General features: G+C 42.4%; 2 protein-coding genes across 2 annotated transcripts; one reads left to right on the forward strand and one right to left on the reverse strand.

Moving 5' to 3' along the window:
- Positions 1-2,525: 2,525 nt before the first annotated feature.
- On the reverse strand, positions 2,526-8,841 carry abcg2b (ATP-binding cassette, sub-family G (WHITE), member 2b; the record flags this gene model as incomplete). Its single annotated transcript, XM_079278991.1, has 15 exons — positions 2,526-2,673; positions 2,769-2,821; positions 2,926-3,015; positions 3,133-3,287; positions 3,751-3,875; positions 4,226-4,315; positions 4,837-4,988; positions 5,282-5,433; positions 5,897-5,989; positions 6,283-6,434; positions 6,620-6,768; positions 7,194-7,349; positions 7,441-7,558; positions 8,148-8,207; positions 8,699-8,841. The coding sequence occupies 15 exons, from the start codon at positions 8,839-8,841 to the stop codon at positions 2,526-2,528; spliced, it is 1,836 nt and encodes a 611-aa protein (XP_079135117.1).
- Positions 8,842-9,781: 940 nt separating this feature from the next.
- Positions 9,782-14,052, forward strand: hapstr1b (HUWE1 associated protein modifying stress responses b). Its single transcript, XM_079278995.1, has 4 exons — positions 9,782-10,185; positions 11,638-11,722; positions 11,820-12,091; positions 12,199-14,052. The coding sequence occupies exons 1-4, from the start codon at positions 9,990-9,992 to the stop codon at positions 12,435-12,437; spliced, it is 792 nt and encodes a 263-aa protein (XP_079135121.1). The 5' UTR covers positions 9,782-9,989; the 3' UTR covers positions 12,438-14,052.
- The last annotated feature ends 312 nt before the right edge of the window (positions 14,053-14,364 follow it).

Below are 14,364 nucleotides of genomic sequence, written 5' to 3' on the forward strand. Positions count from 1 at the left end.
ACAGCACTGATCAGATAATGTTAAGGACCTCTAGTGTGGCGAAAAGTTAAGTTGAGAGAAAATGGTAAAGTGCAATCTTGAAGATTTTCATTCATATAAACGTCTGTTGGGTAACATTGGCGAAAGAAGTAACACAATGGTGATTGAGCCTAAGGCCCACTGATGAAAGTATTTCAATATTTACAGACTGGGTCTCTGAGGCTACATTCCAAAAATGCTGTACAGTTTTTCTCCATTGAATACTACCGGTACCATTGTATAAAAAAAATGCATGTTTGTATGGAATTTCAGATGCAGCCAAAGACTCCAGACTGCTGAACTGTAAGCTAAAATCCTTTGTTTACTCTCATATAAAAATCAACCAGGACTGAAATTATAAGGATTGCTGCTTTGCCCCCCCCCCTCCCTCCCTGTCTTCTATAGTGTCTGCTTCCCCTCAATCGCCTGTCAGGCGGACGTGTGTGAGCTATGAAATGGAGCTGTTTTGCTATCCAGCGCTGACGACATGCCCTTCCTGTCAGACTCGGGTCACCACGCAGGTCACCTACAAAATCGGGAGGTTCGCGTGGCTGATGTGTCTTGTGTTTGTGTTCTGCGGGTGAGAAAAGACTACTTCAAATGCCTAAATCTGGTCTGACTGTAATTACCCAGGATCAATCAAAACACATATTCAAAAGACGTAGACTGATGTTTCATTTCTGTCTCGCAGGTTGGTGTTTGGATGCTGCCTGATTCCGTTTTTTGTGAACTATTTCAAGGACACCAGTCACACTTGTCCTCGCTGCAAACTCTTCCTCCATATGCACAGGAGGACATGCTGTGAATGAACACACACACGATCAACAAGCAACAGGTTAATGTGTGTGTAAATCAGGAGAACTTCAAATGTATAGATGTATGTTTAATAAATAGGGAGAAGATATGTTGGTTCCTATAATGTTGAAATTAGAAATATAAAACTCTATTTTACGTGTTTCGTAACAAAATACTATCAAATAAAGGTTTTCTGTGGCAGTTTTTTCTCATATTTTCTGTCTCATAAAGAAGAGCACACAACAGAAAACAATGCTGAGCTTTGACACAAGCAGGTTGTGTATGTTTTGCTCCAAACAAATAATACCTGCAAAAAATTTTTTTTTTGATAAAACAATTGAGAACCTAAAGATTTACTCACTAGATTTATCCATCTGCTGATAAAGACGAGGCGATGCAGTTGAATACTGGAAAAAGCTAGTAAGTAGACCTTGAGTTTATTTATTCAATCATTTGTCAAACTACTTTATTCAAGGACAATAATGCTTTCACAATTAAGACTTTGTTTCTATGGATTTAACCATTGCCCACTTAGTGCTCAGCGAATAGAGCCCCACCTTACGGTCACTTAAGTTGTCGTTACATCCTGTGTGGATTAAGCCTGCATGTGTACTTGCGCAGTATGTAGTAAACATGCCCTCACTGACATGACACCAGAGGATTAGAAGTGTGTGTTTATTTTAAAACTGAACTGAAAACTGAACTCTCCTATTTGATCGTGTGTTGCCAAAATGCCATTCATCCCACCTGTGTCGATGGCACGCTCTGTGTCAGGACTGACTGCTAAGGAGAGACCCATCGGCAACATTTCATCTGCAACTACTTTGACGAAGGTCCAAAGAGAAGACAAAGGCAGCTCGGTGAAGGAGCAACTGGCTTCAAACCTCAAGCAGCTGGGCAAGAAGAGCCAACCCAGGAGTCACCTGCCAAGTGTTTGTAAAGGTGACATGAGAAGGGTTGCTAACTGAGGTTGTCCTCTTTGTTTCTGTGCTGGCTAGTTGCTTTTTGAAGGAGTTGCAATAATTTAATGCAGTCATGGACTCTTTGGTTTGAATATTTTACTCAGTGTAAACATAAAATAGCTCCAATGAATACAACATGATACAGAATATATATGTCAGAGTCATGAAGAGTGGCACATGATGAATTTCCAACCTTAAAGCTATCGGGAAATTGAGGGTTTGTTTTTGAAAGCTTTTCTATCATTTGTGAATCTTTTTCTAAGCCGTGATCGGTTTTATGTTTAGTTATCAGTATATTTGTAACAAAAACAATGTTTTTTTAAAAACCGACTTTCTTCACTGTTTCTGTAAGGCACTAATAAAAAGAGAGCTTTATGCATTAACTATACTTTTTAACCTGGAGAAATGTGACTATTTTAAAACTAAAAGGTTCCCAATGAAATCTAGAATCTGCACATGTTTTCTTCACTGTGGCTCACGTTGCCTCACTGCCTGTAAGAAGCTTTGTCAGGACTTAGATGTTTGCTTGGCTGTTGCTGTACATTCCCTCGTGCACAGACTGCAGCGGCTTATCCACCTGGGAGTCAAATGTTACAACACGCGTGTTTGTTTGTGTGAGAGCGTGTGAGAGAGGTGATTATAAATTATAATTAATGAAGGATTTCAAAAACAACTTTTTTGTGTCATTTGAGGCATGTTAAATAAATAAGATAAAGAGGCATGATTGATGGATACATAAACAGATGGAAATCATTTCCAGCGGTTTATTCGTCGCAGCTGTACGTAGGCCAGGATCATGGAGACCAATATGATTCCCAGCAGAGCCACCTGGTTCTGCCAGAAGCCCCACGCAGAGTAGTCAATGCCCTGGCTTTTCAGAAACGCCTCCCCTGGGATACTGCAGCAACAGACGAGAGAGGCTCAGTCAGTGTGTGTGTGTGTGTGTGGGTTATTGTGGGTAAAGGAGTGGCTGTGTTATCGCTCAACACTCACATGGTGGTGTTGCTGTAGAACAACTGTCCTGACATCTCGTTGATGAATGCAGCCTGAGAGAGACAGAAAAGAGATTGGGCTGAACATTCAACCCCGCTGATCTCACTCTCACAACCACACCCTTCTGCTCTTGATCTGCCTATTTTCCATCGCTTACATTCAGTCCATATCTGAAGATACTGAACCATTGCACCCAGGAGAGCCAGCTCAGCATGGAATTGAGGTTGACAAGAAAACCTCCAAAAACCTAAAAATAGGAAAATGAAGACGGAAAAGAGAGAATATTACACTCGTGAAAAATAACTCTTTTTACACGTTATGATCTCGGCCATGCATATTTTGTGTGTGCGCCTCAACATCTCACCATCATGAAGACGAAGGGCAGAGCAATGAGGATGTTAGCCATGGCAAATGAAGAGACACTTGCTGAGACGAGGAAGGCCAGACCGACTCCTGCCAGACTGACCAGAGACATGGTCAGGGAGAAACACATGAAGGCCTCAAAGGCAGGCTTCAATCCTGAAAGGGTGGTGGACAAATGTAAACGGGAAGACAGAAATGAGTACGAGTAAGGACATGTTATTAAAATCCAGAGTATTGCTTAAAGCAGGTTCCCCGTTGTGAGTCTTTAGACATGGCTGAAAGGTCAAATGAAAGGTTCCAGATTCAAAGAGATCAATAACGGGAGCATAAATTAGGAAGACATGCAAAACTAGAACAGGCAGCTCCCTGTTGTCCAGATTTTATTTCTCAAAACTTGAACCTCATTGGAGTGAAGCCAAAGCCCGTGCGGAAAGAATTTTGGATTGTTTCTTTATTTACGACAGAATTTGACGCTTTCACTCACTACGTCACCTGGGGGGAAATGACAAAGTCCTAAAGTTCAGGTACAACAGTCATCTCAAGGACATGAACATAAGAGCACCTGCACGACACAATATGGTGTGTATTCTCCGTGTGTACGGTATGTGTGATGAAATACCCATCATATAGTAGGCGATGGCCGAAAACACAAAGATGGGGATGATGCGGTTGGGGATGAGATCAGCAAAGACCTTGGACAGGAAGTAGACAGACGTGCGGTAATAGCCGCTGGAGTTCTCGTGACTGCAACAAATATTGACAAAGAAACACGTACAAACATTGTGGCACAGTTAAAAACAATGTGATTGTAAAGTATTCACAGTGTTCACTGACAATCTTTGAATTCATGACACAATGTTGAGCCATCAATGTATATCATATGGCTCGTGCAAGTCTTTAAAACAGCTTCTTTCCTCTGGCTGTGAGACTCCTTAACTCATCCTCCACCCTCCTTTTGTGTGTTTTTCTTATGTAGTAAAATGGAACTACAATTTTTGATCCGCATAAACCTATCGAGACATTGAACATCTTCGTAGTCATGCGCCTTCTGCATAAGTCTGCAGTTCAACACGTAACGTTCATCTTTCACTCACATGAATATCGCTCTTTCGTTGATAAAGAGTTCAACAGCAGAGAGATTCCCAAACACCATGTTGATGATAAGGAAAAAGAACGCTCCACTCCTGTCGTCCAGAGAGAGAGAGAGAGAGAGAGAGAGAGAGGGAGAGAGAGAGAGAGAGAGAGAGAGGGAGAGAGAGGGAGAGAGAAGAGAAAGAGAGATATCTGATTGTCAATTAATCTGTTCTGACCTGGGTTTATCCCCTTAAACTTAAGGGTGGAATGGCATCATAAAACCTTCCTCATCTTGACATCATGGCGACTTATCTCACTCATTCACTGTATTTCAAATTGCATACTTTTGAAAAGTAAATCTTTTCTTTTTGTACTTTGACAGCCCAAGTCATTGTTCTCGCAGCCTCTTCTGATATAGAAGTATGCAAATGTGTTGTGTCACCACATTTTACTGTCTCTGTCATGTCATAATGTCCAATGAAGGAAACACCTTTGACATTATCTTCTATTTCCAATAAGTAGTTACGTTGTATTTTGGCCTTGAGAAAGGGGGCACATGTACAGTCGGGCGAGTTTTCAGAAGTAAATTTAAACTAGCATTGCTGTTATGCTGCAGGTTATGCTACTGTACCTGTTCTGTAAGGCCTCGGGCAGCGTCAAGGGCATTTGGTAATAAATGAGTCCCACCAGAATAGCAAAGAAGATGTTGAGAGCCAACTGGGCATACGAGGTCTGAGGGTTCCTCAGAGAGTTCAGAACTGTCCTACCACACACCACGCGCAACTGTCACACACACACACACACACACACACACGAATTGTTTTTCATGAACATGATGCGAGTCATAAACAGGGTTCATTCAGCGGGCACACTGACTTTATCTGGCTGGCACAGTCATTAAACTCTGTGACGTAACATCATAAACTCATTTCAATTTCAGGTTCATCAAAAATATGAAAAGTAACTGAGATTTGAATTCCCTCAAATGGATATTCATTTTGAATCGTTTTTTCATGTAAGAAGAGAGTGTTTTATCCAACGTTTGAATGTGTTTCTGAATTGCGGCGTTGGCTGACCTGGTAGAGGAAAGAGGTAGCGTAGTCAGCTACCTCGTCTTGACCTTTGGCCCCGTCAGCGATGCTCTGGTTCACTTGGTCCAACTCATCGAGCACATTCCGGCACAGCAGGGACTCCCGGTACTTGTTTGCCAATGGATTTTTACACTCTACTGTGGAAAGAGGACATTATGCATCGACATTTTGTAGATACGGACAACAGAATAAACTTCTATCTTTATATAGCAGTCTTTGAGTCTCCTCAGGGTGTCTAGGGTCTAGACTAAAATCTAAATATGGTTAAAGGAGTAGTTTGACATTTTGAGAAAATTGCAAATGCTGTAATCACTTTTTGAGGACATCATCTGTGACTTCCTGTCAGTATCTTCATTATCTTGGGTTTGCTAAATGTATCGCCTCCCGACCCTAACTTATGTGTGGTTTTTTTTATCCGTCATCTCATTGTCTATATTTTAAACTTTAACATTACAACCAATTTAAGCCCAATATGACTTGGACACATGGATGTATTCATACCAACAAATCACAAAAAAACAGGCCTAAAGCCTCTGTTGGTGCTATATACCTAAACTGTGTGTGTGTGTGTGTGTGTGTGTGTGTTTTGTGTAGGTGTACCTGAAGTAAGTGACACTAATGTTGATTTTGCCTCTCCATTTGTGACGTCCATGAAGAAATCAGCAGGGTTGTTGAAGGCCTCAATTTGGTAGCCTGAACGAAAACACACAGACACACACACACACATGACAATACATCAAATACAGACACATGCAACACTGTAATAAGTGAAAGAGACTAAGTAGAACAGTAGTAGTTTGTTGTTCATTTCATATTTAGGAGGCTGATTATTGTGAAAACAGAAGCTAAATAGAAGTAGCTGGCTGTCCAGCATGATAACTTCATATGGCAATACAATTTCTCTTTTTTTTAACAAGGATTCATCACATTATATCACAACACACTCCTCGTCAAGGTACTACACCTTTCATAGAAAACATACATACCGAGGTTTGTGAAGTATTCCAGTGCCTGGGCTGCTGCGCCTGCGTACACCACCTCCCCTTTATGCATCAGAGTCAGATGGTCAAACTGTCTGAAGATGGAGTAGCGCGGCTGGTGGATGGAGAAGATCACAGTCTTACCACTTCTGGCCAGCCTGGACATACATAAGGAATTTGATTGCATTCATATTGTTACAGAAAATACAAAGACAGCAGTAGATGATGAACGTGGTGCTGATTCACTCGCCATCTTCAGCAGCATTGTACGCTTCAGTTGACATTTTTATCTTATGCGTGTACGCAGTATGTGTTTTCTAATGTAGAAGTAATTGTGTTGTACCTGTTTAGTAGGTTGATGATACAGTTTGCAGTGTTAGAATCCAGTCCGGTGGTCGGTTCATCCAGAAACAGCAAAGTGATGAGCTCCATCCCGATGCTGCACCTCTTCCTTTCACCTCCAGACACGCCACGCAGAAACTCTGTCCCTATCTGCACATGCATACAAAACACACACACACACCAAATCCTTGAGCGATAAGCTGAACAGCAAGCGTGAAAAATACGAAATGTATGAATTAATGTAACTAAGGAACATGTTTTGGACTTTTTGGGCTGTCAAAATCTGTTTTTTTTCTTTGCTACAGTTGAAATACATGACATCATTAAAGAGAACAAATAAATGTCTGCCACTCATACATTTGGGACATTCGACAGCCACAGAGTCGTTTCTTTCCTTTTGTGCACCTTATAATTGGAACACTATTCTCTCATTTGGGTCGGGCTACGGAAGCTATTAAGATCAATTGTCCTTTTAACAATCTTTAAATAAGTGCTTCTGCTTATTCCTGAGGAAGATATTTGTAAACTAACAGTCTTTTGCTATTAGCTGTTAGCTTGTGTGTGTAGCGCTGTACCTTGGTGCCTGCACAGTCTGTTAGGCCAAGGTCTTGTATGATGGCATCCACTCTGTTGTTTTTATCCGTGGAGGAGTAATGCTGAGGGTTGAGACGCAGGTTGGCACTGAACAGAAGGTTCTCCCTCACAGACAGAGTGCCCATCATGATATCATCCTGGAAGCACATGAATGATGAAGGCCTCAGAGGAATCCAAAATATGATAAAAGTAAAGAATGTGTGTGTATGTTTGTGTGTATTTGTGTACCTGGACCACATAAGCAGAGCTGAGCCTGAGGTCAGCCGAGACGGCTTTGCCATCCACCATGATTTTTCCTTGCTTCAGTCCAGCAGGGTCTTTTCTCCCTGCGATTACATCCAGGAGTCTGACAAAAAGAGAAAGGAACTAATATGCATTTGGTTGGGGTTGTACATGTGTGTGAGACCGTGCCTGTGTGTGTGCATGTACTCGGGGTGTAACGGTTCACAAAATCCACGGTTGGGTTCGGTACGATACAGTGGAGCCACGGTTCGGTACGGTTCGGTACAGTAGAAAACTATAAATGCCAGAGAAATGTACTTGATTTTAAAATATATTTATTCATTACAACTAACATCATAAAGTTATTCTTTGACTTTGAACAATGATGGAACTATACCTGAGTGACCCATCTTCTGGGGTGTCTTCTTAGCGACACATAAGCATAAAAAACAAAAACTGCTCCTTAATGTTATGTAGTATTGTTACTTACATCTTGCTTACATCTTGTATTGTTACTTACATCTTGCAAAAGAGATTTTTAATCTCAATGGGACTACCTGGTTATAATAAAGGTTTTAAAAAAAAATTTATTTTTATTTTTCCAAACGTATTCGGTTCGTCATGCGTACCGAACCGTGAACCTCGTACCGAACGGTTCAATACGAATATGCGTATTGTTACACCCCTAGCATGTACATAAACGTGTTTCTTACGATGTTTTACCACTTCCTGTGGCGCCCATGATGGCATTCATCCCAGGCCTCATGATGCCACTGCAACAGCCAACCAGAAAATCAAGTCAAGTCATTTTATTTACAGAGAACACTTTAAAATAACAACATTATCTAGAATCAGTTATGTTTAATTACCATGATATATTGTAGCTTTAAAAGCCAAAATACCCGTGTATTTTTTAAATGGATTCCCTCTGGCTTAGGATCTGATGGTTTGTTTCCGTTTCTCCTATTTTTGTCTTAGTTTGCCTCACTAAAACAATACACAAATAAATAGATTGATCAAATTCCCTGTAAAATGTATATAATGATACACAGGTTCGATGAAATGAGCCAAAATCGACAACACTTCTCATAACTTACTTATTGTCAGATGTACAGCAACCATAGTGCACAGGGTAATTGTATGAAAACAGGAAAAAGTGGCGTAGAAACACCTGGAGTGTTTTACGTTATACAGGTAGCCCTGGCATGCGAACGTAGAGTCACCGCCAAGGGATCATTTCTCAAAGGAAAGTATCATGTCCTACCTTACATCGTTGAGGATGTATTTTTTAGGACCACTCTTGCAGCACAACCTCGTCTCATGAACACAGTACTGCAAGTTGCTGAATGTGACAGTAGGCCCTCGTTCCTCATCAACACTGCAAACAGTCTGCTCCCCCTTAGACATCTTCCAAAATAGCAGCGCTACCAGCAGAGAATAAAAGGGGTCAGAAACTGGGATTTACTGAAAGAGAAAGAAAGAAAGAGAGAGCGAGGTACAGTCTGACACACAGACATGTGCAGTCGGACAGAGGGAGAGACAGAGAGACAGGTGAGCGAGCATGTAACCAGTATATTCCCGGTTATGATCTTTGGACTCTCTCAATCCTTATCCCATAGACTTGTGGCTGTTTTCAAAAAGATAGTGTGACATTGAACTTTCAACCAAAAATCTCAACACAGCTGTAACTGCACCCAAGAAGCACCACAAGTTGTGAGATAACAGTTCATGGTGATTGACAGGTGACAATATTTATAAGGTGAATAGTGCTGCTTATTGCTTTATCCACCCATCCATTGTCAAAACATGTTTATCTGTATTCAGGGTCCTGGGGGAGCATTTGGCGATTTTAATATTTTATACGCTATGTCTCTTGACTTTTCAACTGTACTTATCCTTATGCAACAAGACACCAAGCCAAAATCCTTGTATGTGCAAACTTAAGTTTCCGATTTTTCTGATTTCTGGGGTTACAGTGGCCATTTAGCATGACCCCATAATTGTCACTTGGAAAAATATGTATGCTCGTATATATATATAATATACAGGGCTGTCTTTATACTTTTGATCACATATAGTTATGGCCCACATTTCCATGGCCGGGCTGCCCCCTGCTGTACAGAATGCTGTATGGCAGGCTAGAGAGAATATCCTGAGTGGGATCAACTGTTTTTCTCTGACCTTTTCGCTTTTTTTACCGTTGTCCAATCAGGCATCGTGTTCAGCACCTAGAACCGCCCACAAAAATGTCTGCAGCCAATCGCTTTTCAGTACAGCGATAAAATAGGCGTGGCCAGCACCAGAAATTCTAAGGTGTTGTCATCGTGTTTCTTAGTTTGGTGTGTGTTACACAGGGTGTGCGGGCGGAATTTAAGACGTTCACAATGCGCCCTTAACAGCAACTGGGTTTCTTCTTCTTTTCTATAGCTTGTTAGGGTTGTGAAACGTATTTCTCCAATAGAGTACAAAATAAAGACGGTTAAGTATCTCCGCAAACCAAACGATCCTGTATTTCATACGAAGGCTAGCTTATAAGCTAACGCCTACTGTTAGCTATGGAGGAGAAGAAGGAGGAGGGAGAAGCGGAGATCCAAGAGCACGGCCCCGAGCACTGGTTCTCTAAATGGGAACGGCAGTGTTTAGCAGAGGCCGAGCGGGCCGACCCAAACGAGGAGGAGACGGAACAAAGCCAGCAGAAACTGTGGCACCTCTTTCAGAACTCGGCCACCGCGGTAGCACAGCTCTACAAAGGTCTGTACCAAATACACCGAAGTTCAAGTCAAGCTAGCTATCTATCAGAGCGAATGGAAGCTAATCTTGCTAGCGGAGAGAGAGACACAAAGGGCACTGGCGAGGCTAAACGTTAGCCGTTTGCAGCTTGTTCCACAGCATAACTAGCGGCGTTTGTTTTCCATGGTGTGTTGGCTGACATTAAATTGTGTTCTAAATATGTGTTTCTGCGGTTCTCTTTGTCGATATCGATGACGTTAACCTGCAGCTGACGCTGTAGCTGCCGCTAATAGCCGGTCAGTTTGTCAGAGTGTGGGACAACCGGGCTGAATGTGACACTGTGAAGCTGTCAGAGGTCCTCCAGAGCCAAACGCGTTGATAAAGCACGCGTTTATCAATGTATGATCCGAGTGGCTCAGCGGTGTGTGTCTTTACTGTTTTTAATCACATCTATTCGTCCTGTCTCGACACACATTGCTCACGTTAAAATGTTTTTGTCCACCCCGTTAACAGTTACCCAGTTCGTCAAAATGGCGATAAACAGGGAGGTGTTGGCCGACAGAAAACAACTCGTTTGTTGATGGTCTATCGCAGAGACAGCTAATTGTCGCAGTGGTGTTTGTGGATTTTTATCACAACGTCCCAAAGACATTTTATTCCTGACGCACAACTTAATGTACTTTTTGCTGATGACTGCATTTTTTAATATCCAGAACAAAATGGCGTTATGATTAAAGTAAACATGGTCTTGGTTAAGTCCACTCTGCTTTACTGCGTGTTTTGAACATTACACTGACACTGTGGTTCTTGAAGTATGACACATACTGAAACGGAAAATAAACGTGAGCCTCCGTTTAAAACGTCTATGTTTCAAATGGTGACATCATGGTTGGTTAGGTTTGGTCAGTGGGTTGTTTGCTGGGAGTACAATTAGTGTTTAAGATGACTTTGTTGACCACTTGTCAAGTGCAGTCATGTCCCCCGAATCCCACTTCGTCTAAAAATCCTGCTTCCGAGCTCCCCATATGTATGCTCATCTTAATAAAATGTAATACAACCCATAACCATACTGTCCATAGGGTTTCTCCTGCAGATCAGATGCCAGGATTTGCAGTCGAGATTTAAATCATGAAAGGATGATTTGTAGTTGAAAACGACACAGGCCCTGAGCTTTTGTCTGTGTATTTTTGTGATAAACCCAATACTCTGTTCTGTATCAATACTCTTCATACAATAAGACCATAGCGGTGTTACAGGTAGCCATTCGATTAAATCCCAATTTGCGATTGTGCTCCTCCAAATACATCATTGCCGGTTAGTTTCTGAGTGGAATTGTATTTTAATGACCCATTTCTGATCGCTAAGACTTGAATTTCTCTGACGACGCAATTTGAGCTTGAGAAGCAGTGTGAAAACAACACCATTGGAAAGTTATCATAACAATCTGACTAACTTTTTGAATTTAATTTACAGATAGAGTATGTCAGCAGCAAGGCCTCTCTCTCTGGGTGCCCTTCCAGAATGCAGCCACAGCAGTCACAAACCTTTACAAAGGCAAGTACCAGAAACTAACATCTGTACATTAGATGTGGCGATGACCTTTGTTTGTGGTGTCCAGATTTTAAAGACATTTGTCCCTGTGTGTCGTCAGAGAGTATGGAGGCCCGCCAGCGGAGCTATGACCTGGGCATCCACTTAGGCCATCAGCGCAGGAATAAGGATGTGATCGCATGGGTTAAGAAACGCAGAAGAACTATAAGGCGCGAGGACCTCATCAGCTTCCTGTGTGGCAAAGTTCCACCTCCACGGACAGCCCGCGCCCCGCCAAGAGTTTCCATGGTGTCTGCAAGCAGACCATCACCCCCAGAGACGGGCAGCTCTGTGGAGACGGACCTGCAGCCTTTCAGAGAGGCCATAGCACTGCATGGTACGTAGAAACGCCACGTTCGGCAGGAAGCCGTTGCATTATAAGAATGAGACCCCAGAGGTCATGCAGTGTACTGTGGCTTCATATTCATTTTCTGTTCATTCCAGGCCTTAGTGGCGCCATGGCGAGCATTTCTGTGCGTTCCGGTCCTCCTGGTTCCCCAACCCACCCTGCCCAGCCCCTTAGTCGTCGCAGGAATGGTCTTCATGACGTGGACCTCAACACCTTCATCGCCGAGGAGATGGCGCTCCATTTGGAATCCACAGCCAATCGTAAACGAGGCCCCGCCCCCTGTAGTGATGTCATCACGGACTCACCTACCCATAAACGTAACAGGATGCTCTGAACTTTTCCTACACCACTAATCCCTCCTCTGTCTCCTTGGTGGCCGACTGGACAGCTGATGAGGACTGATGCCTTGGCCAACCATTTGAAATCTTCCTCCTTTTCATCTTAGTTGCAATGCTACAAATAAAGAACCTTAACTTTTACCAACCCACACATCTATTCCCTTTTTCTTTCTTTACCTTCTCTCTTGTCTCACACATCCTCTCCATAGTAGTGTTCTGTTCTTTTGTTTTTCCAGAAGATATTCGTTCCCTAGTAGATCTGATTATAGAAGCGAGCACACATCGCACTTAACATCCTTAAATTGCGGAATGTTGCGTTTAGACACCGTTTATTTGGCCGGGCTCCTTTTGTTCTTCACATCCAGTATGAACCAGGCTGGTGCCTACTGTTTGCAGTTCTCCTCCCCTCATTCCTCAAGCATACCTCCTCTGCCGTCTCCTCTATGGCTTGCTGGCCAAACCAGACTGGACTGAAACCCGGGCTCCTCTGCAGGCTGAACCACCTCCTCGCTGTGTGGCTCGACTCAAACTGCTTGTCAGCGTGTGTATCTCATTCTGCTGCTGCTCTGTGGTTTTGCGTATCTGACAGCAGAACTGCCACTTGGTGTGTTGTACTTGTCTTTGCCTTTTGAGAAAGCTGCTACAGTTGTGTTTGTGTTTGTGTGTGTGTGTGTGTGTGTGTGTGTGTGTGTGTGTGTGTGTGTGTGTGTGTGTGTGTGTGTGTGTGTGTGTGTGTGTGTGTGTGTGTGTGTGTGTGTGTGTGTGTGTGTGTGTGTGTGTGTGTGTGTGTGTGTGTGCCTGCGCGGATGTGTGTGTGTGTGCGCCTGCGCGGATGCAGGGTTCTGGCAAATCCAGCAACCACTTAGCCAAATTATTTCCTGTTTTACTTAAATTCATCCTATTCTTTTTTTCCTTTCAGTTGCTCCTTCCAGCCCAAACCAGGGTTTTATCACAAAGCAGGTCACCCCAATTTACACACATAATGGTGACTATCATTACAGTTATAGTCTGCTGACACTTTCAGTAGTGTGTGGGGGGGGCCAGGGCCAAGAGACGAAGCTTCACTTCGTGTCCTGCATTCTTATTTGCAAGTTTCCACTAACGCTGTTTGTTATTGGTGACGTTATGTTTGCAAACAATCCAAATATGTTTTTCCTGTCTGCGTCAAAATACACCCGACAGATTACTGGTTCTTGCAGTAAGTGTTTCAAAGCTTGTATTTTACCTTTGTTTACATTTGGCCCTTTGATAAGAACAAACTGGTGCGTTGTCAGCATTTCTCCCTTTTATTTAAGAGAGTTGCAACACTTTCACTCTTGTGATTTCAGCTTCAAACCTCTAAAATTACAGAGGACATTTGCCAGTGAACTGATTGGGGATGACAGCTGTGGCATTTTAATTTGCTCAGCCAGCTCATGGACTATTGGGTGTGTGGTGGTTCAGCACTTGTTTGGCTAATTTCACACACTGCTTTGTGATACAATCTTGTGTAATGTGTGTAAATAACATGTCGGTACTGTTATATGTGGTACATATTGTAAAAAGAAGTGCAAATCCATTGGGATGTCCATGTACAAAAACAATTCTGACATTAAAGAAAATACAACCGTTTGCCGAAGTTGTCTTTGAGTTTCCTACGGGTTGGATTGGGCGTGTCTACTCTTTGACTCTTTACACCATCTCCTTGGCAAAGGTCTTATTTCAGTGCAGGATGATCTTTACTTTCAAAAATTATATTTCTATGAATAACTGGCCTAGTCTTAAAAAAAAGGTGCAATTAAGTGGAAAAACTTGAGTTTCAGCTATTTATTGCATTGCTTGGTTAACAAATGTTCATTATTGGTTCCTTAATCTTACCTTTCGTTGCTTGAAAGAACTATATTCAGTCACCAAGAGCAGAAGAATAAAGGATCTGCTGAAATG

The sequence above is a fragment of the Melanostigma gelatinosum genome, assembly GCF_949748355.1.
Source record: "Melanostigma gelatinosum genome assembly, chromosome: 11".
Taxonomy (NCBI): domain Eukaryota; kingdom Metazoa; phylum Chordata; class Actinopteri; order Perciformes; family Zoarcidae; genus Melanostigma; species Melanostigma gelatinosum.